At 44.2% G+C, this 16,819-nt stretch overlaps 1 protein-coding gene across 2 annotated transcripts in view; it reads left to right on the top strand.

Moving 5' to 3' along the window:
* Nucleotides 1-4,386: 4,386 nt before the first annotated feature.
* The window catches only part of CPLX4 (complexin 4), a 38,306-nt gene continuing 25,873 nt past the window's right edge, over nt 4,387-16,819 (top strand). For both annotated transcript variants that reach the window (XM_082242293.1, XM_082242292.1), the window contains exons 1-2: nt 4,387-5,343; nt 10,735-10,822. In XM_082242293.1, the coding sequence (XP_082098419.1) occupies nt 5,177-5,343; nt 10,735-10,822 (255 nt within the window). In that variant the 5' untranslated portion in view covers nt 4,387-5,176. The remainder of the gene's footprint in view (nt 5,344-10,734; nt 10,823-16,819) is intronic.

Raw genomic sequence — 16,819 nt, 5'->3', positions numbered from 1 at the left:
ACATCCCTGCCAATGATTTTAACTGTTTACAGTGGAATTTACTCCAGTCTTTTAAAAATACTTGATCTTCCGGGTTTCTGATCTTCCCCATCAGTTTCGCCGTCTCTGTGTTCGCTATCAGTTTTGTCTGCCATTCTTGTTTTTACTTCTTCCTTCCATCCATCTCTGGGCTAGTAGCATTCTTGCTGCTGACATTACATACATAAAAAGTCTCTTGTCCTCTTTTGATATCTCTTCACCTATTATACCTAACAGAAAAGCTTCTGGCTTTTTTGTTTTTAAACATTTTCTTTAATTCATTATATATCATTTCCCAGAAAGCTTTTACCTGTGCACAAGTCCACCACATGTGGTTTAAAAGTATCCTCCTTCCCTTTGCGTTTCCAACACAGATTCGAACTAGTTTTATACAGTTTCGCAATTTTACTCTGTTAGATACCAACCACACATCATTTTTTACTTCAGTGCATTTCTAAGCCACTAATGTGTACAAAGCCAATGTCTCTTGCCTGTGTGGAGAGATGTTGTGGTGCATGAGAGGAGATACGATAGCCATCTTCAAATATCTTAAGGGCTCTCCCATGGAAGATGGAGCAAGCCTGCTCTGGACCTGTAGCAAAGTTTCGAGTTACAAGAAAGGAGATTTCAACTCTGCATTAGGAAACACTTTCTGGCAGGAAGAGCTGTTCAGCAGTGGAATGGACTCCCTCAGGAAGTTGTGGACTATCCTTCCTTTGAGGTTTTTTTAGCAGAGGTTGGATGGCCGTCTGTCATGGATGCTTTAGTTGAGGTTTTTGCATTGTAGGGCTTTGACTAGACCCTTGGGATCCCTTCCAATTCCATGATTGTATGATTCTGTGTGTGAGAGAGAGCACAGAAAACTGCCTTTCTCCTGTCTGGGATGTGGCCTGGTGTTTAAAGATAAACCTATTCATCTGCTCACATCTGCTTTCAGCCCTGCCCATCATGGTTTTCCAGGAGGTGATATTCCAGTCTTTTTCAAAATAATGATTGGCAAATTCACGGTGCCCTTCCTCTGTGGCAGCATTCAGAGCTGCAATGAGCTATAAACATGGAAAAAATAATATACATTTAAAGTTGCTTTGGGCTAGTGTGTCTAGCTCAGTATTATTTTACATGCCAACCTCTCCAGGCAAAGATTATTGGGCTAGTGGGTTGGTTTTTTTGAAAGAATATATGAAAGCCATATCAGTCTTTTTAAATTTCCTATAAAGCAAATCAAAACCATCTTGGACAACCTTGCCCAAGATGCTATCTTATTTCAAAAGGAAAGTTCATGTCTGCTGATTAACAAGTGATAAGCTTGGCTTACTGAACATCCTGTACTATTTTTAAGGAGTAGGGTGTCCTTTAATTAGAAAGGTACTAAGGTGGATTAAGGGATTAGCCAAGAATGACTCCTCCCATATGTCCAGCGAAATGGGTGGCTCTGTTCAGAGGCCCATTCACATGGAAATAACGCAAACAGTTATTAAAGCTATACCCAAAAACGGTTGACATGGTTCTGTAGTACTCCTCAAAAAGAGCATGTTACAGCAAAACCACACCGCTCCTCCAAGCTATGTGGACTGTGCTGCAAAACCTTTAAGAGAAATCCCTGTTAAACATGCCTAAAAATTTAACTCAAATCTTGGGTATTCACCCCCTTAAAGAGGTACAGATTGAAAGAAGCAGTGTTATGAGCATAGTAGCAGTATTACCGTATTGGCCCGAATAAAAGCCGTACTCCGCCCCCCGCCCCCCCAAATTCTGACCATCTGTGAAAAGTTAAAGTGCTGCTTATATTCACAACCTTACAAAAATCCAGTATGCAGCCCGGAGTCCCCTTGACTTTTAAATGTGTGGCTTATATTCGGGCCAATATGGTAACTACTTCTAGTGCTTCCAAATCGTTCTCTTTATTTGGTTGGCTTGTCTTTTTTATATCAGGGATAGGGAACCAGAGGTCATCCAGATGTTGCTTACTACATCTCTCATAAGGGACGCGGGTGGCGCTGTGGGCTAAAGCCTCAGCGCCTAGGGCTTGCCGATCGAAAGGTCGGCGGTTCGAATCCCCGCGGCGGGGTGCGCTCCCGCTGCTCGGTCCCAGCGCCTGCCCACCTAGCAGTTCGAAAGCACCCCCGGGGGCAAGTAGATAAATAGGTACCGCTTACCAGCGGGAAGGTAAACGGCGTTCCGTGTGCGGCTCTGGCTCGCCAGAGCAGCGTTGTCACGCTGGCCACGTGACCCGGAAGTGTCTTCGGACAGCGCTGGCCCCCGGCCAATAGATGTGAGATGGGCGCACAAACCCCAGAGTCTGTCAAGACTGGCCCGTTCGGGCAGGGGTACCTTTACCTTTACCTTTTACATCTCTCATAATCCCTGATCGCTGGCCATGCTGGTTGTGGCTGATGGTATTTGGAGTCGCGCAGCCTCTTCCCATCCCCGTCTTATACAATTTCACTTCTTCCTCATTTCTTTTCATTCTGCATTATCAAAAATGTTTCCTTCGTGGCTTGCCCTTTTCCTTTCGCACCACCAACCTGTTGTCAGTGCACAAATCTGGGTCTTGTGGTGACCAGCAACTGTCATGGCCTCAGGGGAGGGAGGGACACTGGGTTGATGTGCCAGTTGATTTTTCTCAACAAAACTGTGCTATTTATTTTTGCCTATTTCCCCCATGCACCACACACAAATTTGCTGTGAATTTGGCTCCAATGCTCCAAAGCGTTTCCAAACACCATTAAGTTACCGTCATTTGCTCAATTCAGAAGTGCTCCATCAAAGACATTGGTGCCTAAAAATAGGATGCAAGGACAGTCTACTGAGCCCTCCTTGTGACACTAATCCAGGTAAATTCTAAGCTATTTGCAGCTTCTGCGTGACTTTGGCTGTCCAGCTAGTTATGTATATTTGAGTATAAATTTGAGAGAGGCTTGGTTCTGGCTGAAGGGGTAAAGTTGTGTCTGGACTATACCACTTCAGACTACCTTTTTTACATATTTTTTTTACTTCAGACTATAAAGGGGGAGTCCTTGAATGACAGATTGAATACTCCACATAAATAACATTTGCTCCTCCATGGCATCCCGTTTTCTGTGTTCTAGGCAGGATTTTGTGATTTTAAAAATTAGGGCCCAGTCACATGAGCTGCAAACCATAGTGTGAAATTAGTGAAGCTCAGAGGTTTACCACCTCAGTGATATACACTTGCTAATCTCTACATATTGTTTTATTTTATTATTTATTGTCAACATTTATATATCACCATCCCTGCCTTGCAGGCCATTTCCACCTGGCCTGGGAGGGTGGAGCCCTGACTGACTCCAGCTACAAAAGTTGTTGGGGGAGTTGTTGCTGTTGTTTTTTTGTGTGTCTTCATTTTAGATCTTCTGATTGGAAATTGTTAGGTTTGGTTGTGTATTTTATGATGTTTATAACTACTTTTGTTAGGTTGCGGTTATGTGTTTTTTTCATGTTGTAAGTTGCCTTGAGCATGGTTTGAACTGTGGAAAGGTGGCATAGAAACAAAATTACATATGCATATACCACCCTTCGTCCAAAGACCACTGGGCAATTTACAACATTGAACTTAATAAATATAATATACAGTATTTCAAGACATAACCCAATAGCCAGACAATACGAAGAAGTAAAACAGTTGTTTTATACAGTTCTCTCATTCTTTGCTCTTTTTTTGGTAAAAAAAAATATGAAGTGTTGGTACTGGTATCTTGATAAAAAAATACTGTGAGTGTTAGGACAAAATGGCTGCCACAGGCAGCAAAAAAAAAAAAGAGGTAACATTACCATACTACACACTAGTACATAATGCATAATGAAAACATCAGGAATAACTTTCTGACAGTAAGAGCTGTTTGACAGTGGAGTGGTCTCCCTCTGGAGGTTTTGAACTCTCCTTCCTTGGAGGTTTTTAAGCAGAGGTTGGGTGGCCATCTGTCATGAATGCTTTAGCTGAGATTCCTGCATTGCAGGGGGTTGGACTAGATGACCCTAAGAGGTCCCTTCCAGCTCTGAAATTCTGTGATTCTATGGTTCTATACTAAGCTACAATGTCAAAGTACAGTGGTATCTTGGGTTACATACGCTTCAGGTTACAGACTCCACCAACCCAGAAATAGTACCTTAGGTTAAGAACTTTACTTCAGGATGAGAACAGAAATCATGCTCTGGCAGCAGGAGGCCCCATTAGCTAAAGTGGTGCTTCAGGTTAAGAACAGTTTCAGGTTAAGAACGGACCTCTGGAACGAATTAAGTACTTAACCCAAGGTACCACTGTGTACACAATACCGGCATCCCAGCAATAAACTACTCTGCCCCTGCTAAATATGTTTGTAATCTACTACCCACTTCTCTCAGATGCAACTATAAAATGTAATAGACATCTAATAATATAACTCACATCTAATTATATGTGTCATTAATTTCCCTCCTTATGTACTTGATTCTACATGCCGGAGTATGAATGACTGGCAGGCAGAGAAAGATTTCCATAGAAGTTTGGCACAATGTTCCAATGGCGGACCACAAACCACGTAGGAATCTGAAAGAGCAGACCAGGCTGAAATCCAGTGCCCAATGGGATAAAACAATATTAATGGATAAAAGGATTGATTCTCGTTTAATGACGAATCCTATTCCCCCCTCCCTCCTTCCCTACAAATCTCTCTGGTCCATGGTTTGCTGACCCGTATCGCAGGATGCTCAACCGGGTTCCGCCATTTAAACTAAGCATCTCCCATCAATCGCAGGCATCTTTTGCGCTCAAAGGTCTTGAAACAACGGGCATCTTCCCATTGTCTCAATGTCGGCAAATTTTTGGGTGTTTTTTCTTTTTTAAAATGACAATTGGCTTAAGGTATTAATATAAAAAGTAGGTGGCTGCATCTAATGATTTTTTCCTCCGAGTAATCTGAACCATCTGCCTCTGGATACTAAGGAGTTCACTGCGCTAATCCAGATTATGGATGACAAACTGTTTTCAGCGTAGAGTTTTCTGTAGCTCCGTGCCCTTCAAGATCTGTGTGCAAGGCTGTAGAAATTCCATTTGTCGAATAGTTTACTCTTTTTTCTTTCGAGGTCCCGTCTCTCTGCTCTTGGCTGGTTTTTCAAATTTCGGAAGGGAGCCGTTTTTGGGGCAAAAGAAAAGAAGAACATGGCTTTCCTAATGAAAAGCATGTTGAGCAACCAAGTGAAAAATTTGGGACTTGGTGGAGGGGGTGACGAAGCCAAGGAAGAGGCAGCACCCACTGACCCAGCCGCAGCCGCAGGGATGACCCGGGAAGAATATGAGGAATATCAAAAGCAAGTGATAGAAGAAAAGTGAGTATAGATTCCTGTATTATCAGCTTGTAACTGATCCACTCTGTCTCAGTCTGCGCACAAGATAATAAAACCACAGGGGACGTATATGGGTAAAGTCTTTGTTCTACTTACTCTCAAGAAGTTCCTGTTGATTTTTCATGCCACTATCTCCTTGAGAATTACATCAGGGCTTTTTAATTCCCTTCCTCCAGATTACTAAGAGCGGGGGAAAGAGAAACATCTTGAGACGTCCCATATGTTTTCTCCAGAATGATAGCTGTATGAACAGAACCATATTTTTTTGTGGTTAGTGCGTCACAATGTCCCTCAATCCACTGAAACATTTTGACCAGTTCAACAGAATGCCTCATTCGGTTGGTTAGTTTTTATTTTATTTCTGTAGACTAAATGAATGGGAGGGAAAGTTGTATTCCCCCCCCCCCACCTAAAAATAAATGAATACATGGGGAATTAATGCTCAGTGTTATGTGAGCCTCCCTTTGAAAGTGCTATATAATGTGCTTAAAATAATCCCTGGCTTTTTTTCCTGCGATGAGTCATTACAATTATGCAAAAAAAATGGAAAGTATAGTCTGTTGTAATTTAATTCTCTTTACCTAGAGGAGAATCTACTGATTTTAAAATCATAAGCCTTTTTATTTGTCCTTCCTCTGCCCAAACTTTCAAATATACAGCAAACACATGGAACTGTTCTGACTTGTTAAAATGAAGCTGGGTATTTTTAAAGTTGTAGAAAAGCTCTTTGAAATGTTAACACGGTCAAATGTACCAGTGATTTCAATAATCTGCCTGTACGCTCATGTGAAGGAAAATGAAAGGGGTTCAGTAATAAAAGCATTAAAGCCAAGCACAATTGCAACTCCAAAAACAATTGAATTTCAAATCCCTAGTGCATCATTTTGCTAATGATCAATTACATAATGGTTGTCTAAATCCCACATCTAAGATGATTAAGGGTGAAAGGTTAATGATCTATGGAATTTAAGGCAGACCAGTTTATATTTAGAAGTTGCCATTTCTGTGAGGTGGACTTCTAAATGTATGGAATCTTAAATGCAACTTCTTTATGCTGGACAGTTCTTAGCAAAAAAAAGTGTACATCAGGGAGCGGTCAACCTCCTTCCCTCCTTTAACACCTGGAACAAATACAATCTTTGTATAGGTGAAAGACGCCTTTCAATACTGCTTTTTAAGCCAAATTGTATCAAAGGTGTTTCTTGGTCGAGAACAGAATTTGCACGTATTTCAGGACTGGAATGAAACTTTTTACACAGAGAAGGGGGGAAAGCTGCCACTATGGAAATGGGTGATTAAGGTCACTTCTGGACTGTCACCATTTCCAGGTGGGATTCAATAGCAAATTCAGGTAGTGCCACTGAAGTTGTTTTGGAGCTCTTGCGCAACAAACCCGTCCACCATCCCCGCCAATCAGACTTTTGGGGGTAAGCAAAGTGATGGGGATACGCCCAGCAAAGTGTGGGGTGACGCCTGCTTGATCCAACATGGTATAACCTCCCCGCAAACAAATCAGAATGAATGCTCAATAAGCAGCTGGCATCATTGCCCGCAAATCTTGTGCAAGCAAATCAGGATGAGTGCTCAATAACCAGGTCATCTGGAAGAGGCCCTACTCATCAAGAGAACTTGGTAATGGGCGCAACGTTCCCCCCCCCCTTGTAATATCTCAGTTTTACAGCTGAATAGGCCGAAGTTCACAGAGGTTAAATGACTTGCCAAAGGTCACACACTGAATCAGTGGATCAGGCTGGATTAAATGCCTTGTGACCCTACGGTTTTCCCTCTCTGGTTTTCCCTGTTTCCCTGTATTTGCGACTTCTTCAGATGCTCAGAATGCAGCAGTGCTGCCAAACTGTAAATTCTAGAAGTCTGCAAAGGACAAATGTGAGATAAAGCCCACAACCAAATAACCATGGACGTTATTCAGCCATGAAAGTGACAGCACTGGGGACAGGGAATCAAACTGATGATCTACACCAGGCTTCCTTGGCCATCCAGATGTTTTTGGCCTACAACTCCCATGATCCCTAGCTAGCAGGACCAGTGGTCAAGGATGCTGGGAATTGTAGTCTCAAAACATCTGGAGGGCCGAGGTTGAGGAAGCCTGATCTATACCATACCTTGAAAACACATAGCTCCACCCCATCCCCCAAGAATCATGGGAATTATAGTTTAGCCCCATACAGAGCTATAATTCCCAGCATCCTCAAAAAACTATAGTTTCCAGGATTCTTTGAGGGAATCATAGAATTGTAGAGTTTGAAGTGACCCTGAGGGTCATCAAGTCCAATCCCCTGCAATGCAGGAATCTCAACTAAAGCGTCCATGACAGGTGGCCGTCCAATCTCCGCTTAAGGAAGGAGAGTCCACCAGCTTCTGAGGGAGTCTGTTTCACTGTTGAGCAGCTCCTACTGTCAGAAAGTTCTTTCTGATGTTTAGTAGGAATCTCCTTTCTTGTAACTTGTAAGCCATTGGTTTGGATCCTACCCTTTGAATTAGGAAAAAAACAAGCTTGCTCCATGGGATAGCCCTTTAGATATTTGAAAATCTCCTTCATATCTCCTCTCAGTCTTCTCTTATCAATGCTAAACATACCCAACTCCCTCAACCGTTCCTCACATGTCTCGTTTCCTAGACCCTTGATTATCTTTGTCGTCCTCCTCCACACATGTTCCAGCTTGTCAGTAAGCTTCTGAGCTTTGGTCCGCCTGACCTTGTCCATACAGCTGTTGACTACACGACTATACTCTTCCTTTGCCATTTCCCCTTTCTTCCATTTCTTATACATGCCCTTCTTAAATCTCAGTTCATCTGTAAGCTCTTTATGCAGCCACGCTGGTTTCTTAGAGGCCTACCACTTTTCTTCCTTGTGGGAATGGTCTGGATTTGTGCTTTCAGTACTTCACCTTTAAGAAACTTCCATCTATCTTGGATTCTCTTCTCTTTGAGTATTTCTGACCATGGAAGATCATTTGGTAGTTCTTTAAGCATTTTGAAAACGGCTTTCTTAAAATTCAGAGTGCATGTTGAACTACGCTTAACCTTCCCTCGCCTCTGTATAATGAAACCCAAGAGGACACAGTCACTTCCTCCCAAGGTTCCCTGTACTTCTACTTCATTGATCAGCTCCTTCCTGTTGGTGAGGACCAGATCTAAGATAGATCCCCTTGTTGCTCCTCCCACTTTCTGGGAAATGAAATAGTCAGCGAGGCAATAGAGGAATTTGTTGGACCTTACATTCTTGGCAGAGATACCCCAACAGATACTGGGGTAGTTGAAGTCTCCCATGACTCCTTTTTGAATGTTTGGCAATCTGCTGTAGGAAAGCATCTTCCAAATATCCAGTTTGGCTTAGAGGTTTATAGCAGACACATTGAAAGGTCGCAGCTGTTTCTCTCTCTTACAATTTTTACCTATATACTCTCCATCAGCCTTCCATGCTCCAGGTCATGGTTCTCTTCACATGTATACACACCCTTTACATATAATGCTACTACTCCTCTCTTTCTGTCTGGTCTATTCCTTTTTAATAGGGTATGCCCCTCGATTTCTACATTCCAGCTATGAGTCTCCCCCACCAGGTTTCAGTAATGCCTATTAGGCCATATTTGCAAAGAAGCAGCTTCCTTCTGAACTCCCATCTTTGCATATCTCTCCAGGATGATCATGCAGTATGGTGCTACATATCCAGTAGAAGTCTTCTGCTAAAAGCCACCCCTTAACTGGTGATTGAGGAAGGCACCATTCCAACCTCCCCTTGAACTTTGCCTTCCTTCCACACCCATCCAAAGGCCTTCAATTCCCAGTTTCAGAAGCATGGCTTTAAGCTAAGTGCTTCCTAGAGGCCCAAAGCAATGCACATGTCCCTATGAAGAGACAGTAGGTGCTAAGAATACCATTCTTCATCTTGCCTATCTTAGGGGCTTCCTTAAAGCCAGTCCTGGAAGCAGGATGCTGCAGTAGATGTCTGGTCCAGCACAGCTCTTTAGATGCTGCCCAACTACTAGTGTGGCGTAGTGGTTAAGAGCGGTAGACTCGTAATCTGGGGAACCGGGTTTGCTTCCCCGCTCCTCCACATGCAGCTGCTGGGTGACCTTGGGCTAGTCACACTTTTCTGAAGTCTCTCAGCCCCACTCACCTCACAGAGTGTTTGTTGTGGGGAGGGGAGGGAAAGGAGATTGTTAGTCGCTTTGAGACTCATTCGGGTAGTGATAAAGCGGGATATCAAATCCAAACTCTTCTTCTTCTTCTACTAGCATAGCTGATGTACGGTATGTTCATTTCACTGAATACTAGTTGCTGGAGGGAGCTATTGCCTTCACGCTCTGCTGCTGGACTTCCCAGAGGCATCTAGCTGGCCACTGTGAGAACAGGATAGCCCTGGTCTGACCTAGAAGGGCTACACTTACGTTCTTGCTTATTTATTTATACAATTTATATGAAATAGTCTCAAAATCGCAGTACTTTGAAACCTTGAGGTCCGTTCTTAACCTGAAACTGTTCTTAACCTGAGGTACCAGTTTAACTAATGGGGCCTCCCGCTGCTGCCACGCCACTGCTGTGCGATTTCTGTTCTCATCCTGAAGCAAAGTTCTTAACCCGAAGTACTATTTCTGGGTTAGCGGAGTCTGTAACCTGAAGGTCTGTAACCCGAGGTACCACTGTACGGTACAAAAAAGAATACAAATCAGTTAAAACTATGAAATCAAACTTCAGTTAAAATGCCTGCTGGGTGAGATAGATAGATAGATAGATAGATAGATATGTTGGACCTCCTCTGGATGGGAGTTCTACAAAACTGGGCTCCCAGTACTAAACACATGGCTTCTGGTGGATCCAAGCCATGGGAGACCAGTAACAGTGGCTCCTCCAAAGACCAGGTCTGAGACAGCTCAGTTGGCATGAGACTCTTAATCTCAGGGTTGTGGGTTTGAGCCCCAAGTCAGGCAAAAGATTATCTGCATTGCAGGGGGGTTGGACTAGATGACTCTCATGTTTCCAACTCTATGATTCTATGATCTCAGTAACTGGGCTGGGATACATGGGATTAGGCAGTCCTTGAGGTACCCTGGGCCCAAATGGTTAAGGCTAGAAATGGGTTAGTGTGTAATGCAGCCCAAGACTAAAGATGGAGGACTCATTGTTGAGAGCTGGTTGCTGGGAGTAAAGTACAGTTCACAATATTCTTTGGGATTTGGGGGGGATGTGCTTTAAGTGCATGGTGTGCATGTAATCATTTCCTTCATTATGTTATTAGAATATTTATCTTGCGCTTGTGTGGTTTTCCGCAATGTCTTCTTCTGTCGTGCGGCCTTCCTTGCCAATTCCTTAGCCATCCATGATGACAAAACCTCCCATATCTGTTCCTAGGATGGAAAGAGATGCAGCCTTTGCAACAAAAAAGGCCGAGAGAGCCGTCCTGAGGGTCCATTTGCGAGAGAAGTACAGACTCCCAAAGGTAAGATCAGATGTGTTTGGAGTTTGGGTTTTTAAAATCAAACTTTTGTTTTAATGTTTTCCCTCTGCCCTCTGACTCAGTAGCCGAGGAGCTGGCAAACTAAGGTCTGTGGGCCGGATCAGGCCTAATTGCCCTCTGGATCCGGCCCGTGGATGGTCCTGGAATCACCGCTTGGGTCGGCATGATCGTTTGTGCTGCGCCATATATTTTTTTGCAAATTTTTTCAGGCACCATTTTTTGCCATTCCCCACCCCTTCACACACACTGCGGCGCCACCTCCTCCCTCCCTCTTCTTGGCTTCTCCCCACCCTGCGGGGGAAGGGGGCTGGGCTTTGATTGGTGCCAGCCAATCCGAAGCCTCGTCGCCTGCGCGCTGAGGTGCGGCCCAGACTCACCACCTGCCCGCCAGCCTCTCCGTCCATGGCCACGCAGTGGGCATCGTGACGGGCACATTGCGGGGCTTCAGCTGGAGCTTGGCGTGCCTGTTGGCCCTGCGCCTGGCGCCCAGGAAATCTGGCTCGGAAAGGAGAGTTGCTCCACCTCCGCCGGCTCCCAACCACAGGCAGTGTGGAGGAGAAGGAAGGAAAGCAGGGGCGGGGGTTGGGGGAGAGAGAGAAGCCCCCCTCCGCTGCGCGTGTGTGCAGTCCGGCCCACCACAAGGTCTGAGGGACGGTGAACCGGCCCCCTCATAAAAAAAGTTTGCTGACCCCTGCAGTAGCCCATCATTTTTAAACAAAATGTAAAATATCCCTTGTTGGGGTTGCAATCAGTACAAGAGGGAACAACATAGATTGTTTAACTATTAACCTAAAGATATATATGTGTGTGTGTGTTCTTGCCTACTTATCTGTGTGGAGAGAGAGAGAGAGAGAAAATACATATACATATACATCATATACATATACACATACACATATACATATACATATACATATACATATACATACATTTAGAAGACATCTGAAGGGATGTTTTTAATGTGTGACATTTTAATGTATTTTTTATCTTCGTTGGAAGCCGCACAGAGTGGCTGGGGAAACCCAGCCAGATGGGTGGGGTATAAATAATAAATTATTATTACATATATATATATATATATATATATATATATATATATATATATATGCAGGTTTTGGTGTCTTCGGGTGTCTTCCCGTGTAAGAGTCGGGGTGTCTGTGCGACGTTTCGACGAGGTCTCACTCGTCATCTTCAGGCTGGTGCTTTCGGCTTCTTGTTACTGGAACAGACTTCTTGTTACTCTGTTCCAGTAACAAGAAGCCGAAAGCACCAGCCTGAAGATGACGAGTGAGACCTCGTCGAAACGTCGCACAGACACCCCGACTCTTACACGGGAAGACACCCGAAGACACCAAAACCTGCATTCCTATACCCGTGAAAATCTACGAAAGCATATATATATATATATATATATATATATATATATATATATATATATATAACACATGTGGAAAAGTACGGTAGAATTGTTGTCCTCTCCAACCTGATTTACCAGGAAACCCCTGACTGTTTTCAGCAACAGGTTGAAGATTTCTTTTTCAGTGTCCCTCCTCCTGTACATTAAGCAGCACCCTGCGATATAAAACCAAAGCGAGTGACACCTTTTAGGGAGAGAGGGCTAGTTTTCAGAGGGCAGTCCTCTGTTCAAAGATGGAGGGCTGCTCAGTCCAGGCCTGGTTTAAAGATAAAGAACCATTATTTAGGGAGAGCAGGTGAGGCCCCTAAGTTGCCCATTAGCAGTGAGCACCCTGGCAGCATGTTGTACAGGCACACAGATCACACACTCACTGTATTTCCCACTAGTCTTTTCCACTATAGTGCTATTTAAATTATTTCTCAATTTGCATGTGTATACATTTAAAGATGCCTATGCGAATTGAGTTACAGATAGGTAGCCGTGTTGGTCTGCCATAGTCAAAATAAAAAAATTCCTTCCAGTAGCACCTTAAAGACCAACTAAGTTAGTTCTTGGTATGAGCTTTCGTGTGCATGCACACTTCTTCAGATACCTATCTGAAGAATACTTCATACGTATCTGAAGAAGTGTGCATGCACACGAAAGCTCATACCAAGAACTAACTTAGTTGGTCTTTAAGGTGCTACTGGAAGGAATTTTTTTATTATGCGAATTGAATGCAAATTCCCTGCCCCACTTTTGTCCTCTTTCTTGGCAATGTATATAAACTGAGATCTTCAGTGCTGCTGATGCCTTGGGGGTGAAGGGAGGGGGGAGCAACTGCAAATAGCCTTCCACTTGCCTTTGCCTCCCCCTTTCCCTCCCCCCAAATCCACAGTATATCCAACCTTTCGTTAAAATGCAACATCTCAAAGAAAACAGACCAAGCCCATAAAACCACACCTGAAAAACAGCAACAATTCGGCAGCAGAAACACCAGTTCCATACATCAGCCGCCTCCAGAGGCCCGAGGGAAAGAATATGTATTAACCTGACACTGAAAGGCTGTTATTGGAGCCGGGGGTGGGGTGGGGGACATGACACAACTGTCTGCAGTGGAAGGGAGTTCTGCAGCCAGAGTGCCATAACACCCTGAACCAAGTCTAATGCAGACTTAACGTTCTGCCACCCACTCACATACAAATGGGAATGTCTTAAAAGGTGTGTATCTGAACATTAGTGGAAGCAGGTAAGATGAATGGCAAAGCTACCTGGGGAGCCTAATGCCTTTTCAACGGGAAGTTTAAAGCTTTATATAAGTCTGAAGTGTTTTTCATCACCAGGCCAGAACATTGCGTGACTACAGTCTGTAATCGAATGACATGATGGCTAAATCTTGGTTATTAGGTTTTAACAGCTGGACTTAGTTTCTAAGTATAGAGAGAGAGGCTGTGTGACTTTCTGTCTGTATTTTGTTTACTGTTCAGCAGTATAAAGCTACAAGAAAAATCCTGTGTTAGTAGTTCAGCTCACATTCTGAGAATATAACAATATTCTCCAATTCTACACATGCTCCAATTCAAGCAGTGAGATTTGGTAGGTACCAGTTCTTACTCTAAGGTTTCTCTTGCCACATAAGGAGCCTACAAGCTTGAAATTTTAAGTTTGAATCCTAGAGTTGGAAGGGACCACAAGGATCATCTAGTCCAACCCCCTGCAAAGCGGGAATCTTTCACCCGGTTTGGGACACGAACCCATTACCCTAAGATTACGAGTCTCATGCTTGACTTATGCACAAAGCATAAATGGATTGCAATAAAAGCCATGCCCTAATCAATAAAACAGGCCCTATAAAACAGCAGCAAAACTTCAGCAGCTAAAACTTACCACCAATAGACAGAAAAATAACCACAATCCATCAAATGCCTGGGGAGAAGAGAGTTTTTCACGTGTTGCGAAAAGGAAGTTAATGATGGTGCCAGGCAGACCTTGCTGGGAAAAGCATTCCACAAGTGGGGAGCCACAACCGAAAAGGCTCTCACCTTGTCACCATCCTTCAAACTTGCTGGTGGGGAGGGCACCTGGAAGATAACCTGAGAGGAAGAGCAAAGGGTCTGGATGGGTTCATATTGGGAAAAGAGGGGTGAGAAAAATGGTAGCTTGGTATTGAAACATTGTTTATTGTCTGCGTTAGTCGAAAGCTCACTTTTTCTGTGCCGTCTTAGAAGGGGCACGGTTAAGGAGGTGCGTCTATGGGAGCGGTCATGAAGGGCACCTGCACTTCAGCATGTATCACTTTGCCACTGGTTGGCACAGGATATGCCTGGTCAGGATCGGACCAAACCATCAATTGTGTGTATGTGTGTGGTGGGGTCCAGCCCAGCCACAATCTCATAACGATGTTGTTCCAGGTGGGTATGTTCTTTAGGACTAACTCCAAAAGCTGCAGATCCACAGGGGTGGCAGCCTTGTGTGGTCAACATGGAGAGCCCAGGCGCATAGAATTGTACGCACACAAGCAGGAATTCAATGCTGTGCTAAGGTCATCATTCCGTCAGGTCAAGCATTTCAGTTTGCCAGACAAAACGATGGCCCTTTCCTCCCTCTGTGCACTGTTCCAAACATTCTCTGACTCACCCCAAGACAATTTTGGTGGGGCATAGGCGAAGAGATGGGGGTAAAGGGCTTCTGCTGATGGCACTCACTACTTGAACCCCACCCATAACCTCTCCTTTCCAGATATCCTGCTGAAGGCTTGAAAGCCAATAGGGCTGGTTCAATGGCCGTAGTGCTACAGTTCCCTATCCTTTTGTTTACAGACCAAAAGGAGCAAAGAGGCCTATATTGTTGTGAGTTTGTTGTCTGGTTACACTGCAAATGGGCCTATCACCACTGTTTTGAGTCCAGATGTTTGCAGATACCAGCCCCTCGATGTGTCCCTATTTTCCAGGAACATCCCTGATTTAGAGAATCTGCCCCGGTTTCTGATCAATCCCAGAATGTCCCCCTTTTCCTTAGGATGTCTCTATTTTCACTGGAGAAATGTTGGAGGGTATGGAGTTATCTGCATAGCTGTCAACGCTTCCCATTTTTAAAGGGAAATTCCCTTATAGGATTCCTCACAAGAAAAGGGAAAAGTTGACAGCGATGGTCAACCCCAAGCCATCTGAAAACAATCCTGTATAGGGAAGTTCTTTAATGTTTAATGTTTTATCATGGGGTTTTTTATATCTGTTGAAAGCTGCCCAGAGTGACTGGGGCAATCCAGTAAGATGTGTGGGGTGTAAATAGTAGAATTATCATTATGGAATGGAAGGTCCCTATTTTCACCAGAGGAATGTTGGAGGGTATGAAATACTTAAAGCTTTCCTAAGAGCTGTGGGGTGGTCCACAGAACGGGCACTTCACTTGAAGTGGTGAGTCTTCGATAAGTGCACTTGACAGGTCTGTGTGAGAAACAACCGTTACAAAGAGGGGGTGAGAAAGCGCAAGAGCCATGAATTAAGTCAAGAATTGCACAGTGGCATATCATTGTGGTGTAACGGTTAGTGTTGGACCAGGACTTGGGAGACCTGGGTTTGAATCTGCACTCAGCCATGAAGATCACTGGGTGGCCTTGGGCCAGCCACTGTCTCTCAGAACAGGCTACCTCAGAGGGTTGTTGCGTGAGGATAATGGGGTGGGTGAGAACCAAGAACACCACCCTAGGTTCCTTGGAGGAAAAGGTGGGACATAAATGTAATAATAAAATAAAATAAATAGAGCCAAATTGTCAAGAGTTGTGAGCAACAGGGAGGCACTAGCAGATCCAGGGTAACCCCAAGGTTTGCAGAAGCACAACATTTTGTTGTTGTTGTTTAGTCGTGTCCGACTCTTCGTGACCCCATGGACCAGAGCACGCCAGGCACTCCTGTCTTCCACTGCCTCCCGCAGTTTGGTCAAACTCATGCTGGTAGCTTCAAGAACACTATCCAACCATCTCATTCTCTGTCGTCCCCTTCTCCTTGTGCCCCCCATCTTTCCCAACATCAGGGTCTTTTCCAGGGGGTCTTATCTTCTCATGAGGTGGCCAAAGTATTGGAGCCTCAACTTCAGGATCTGTCCTTCCAGTGAGCACTCAGGGCTGATTTCCTTCAGAATGGAGAGGTTTGATCTTCTTGCAGTCCATGGGACTCTCAAGAGTCTCCTCCAGCACCATAATTCAAAAGCATCAATTCTTCGGCGATCAGCCTTCTTGATGGTCCAGTTCTCACTTCCATATACAGTGTGTGTATATATATATGTATGTGTATGTATATGTATATATGTAGTGGGGGAATCTAAGTGGGAAACTTCCAAATACAGCCCAGAGAGGACTAAGGCAGAAAGCAGGGAGACTGTTGAGAGGGAGTGGGGGAAAACCGAAAACCAAGTGTGCACACAACTGGGGCTGATGGACGTTGTAGGCCAAAACATCTGGAGAGATTCTAGCTTGGCAAAGGTAGATTTAGCCTCATGTGTATTTTGGACTTGAGCAAATGGAACATCATAATTTCGTCTTTATGATCAGTTTGCTAACTGATATGAATAGTGGAAGGAACGCT

Source organism: Podarcis vaucheri (genome assembly GCF_965113315.1).
Source record: "Podarcis vaucheri genome assembly, chromosome: 11".
In the NCBI taxonomy this organism is placed as follows: domain Eukaryota; kingdom Metazoa; phylum Chordata; class Lepidosauria; order Squamata; family Lacertidae; genus Podarcis; species Podarcis vaucheri.
The sequence above is the reverse complement of the archived record's forward strand: the minus strand, read 5'-3'. Positions and strand labels throughout refer to the sequence as shown.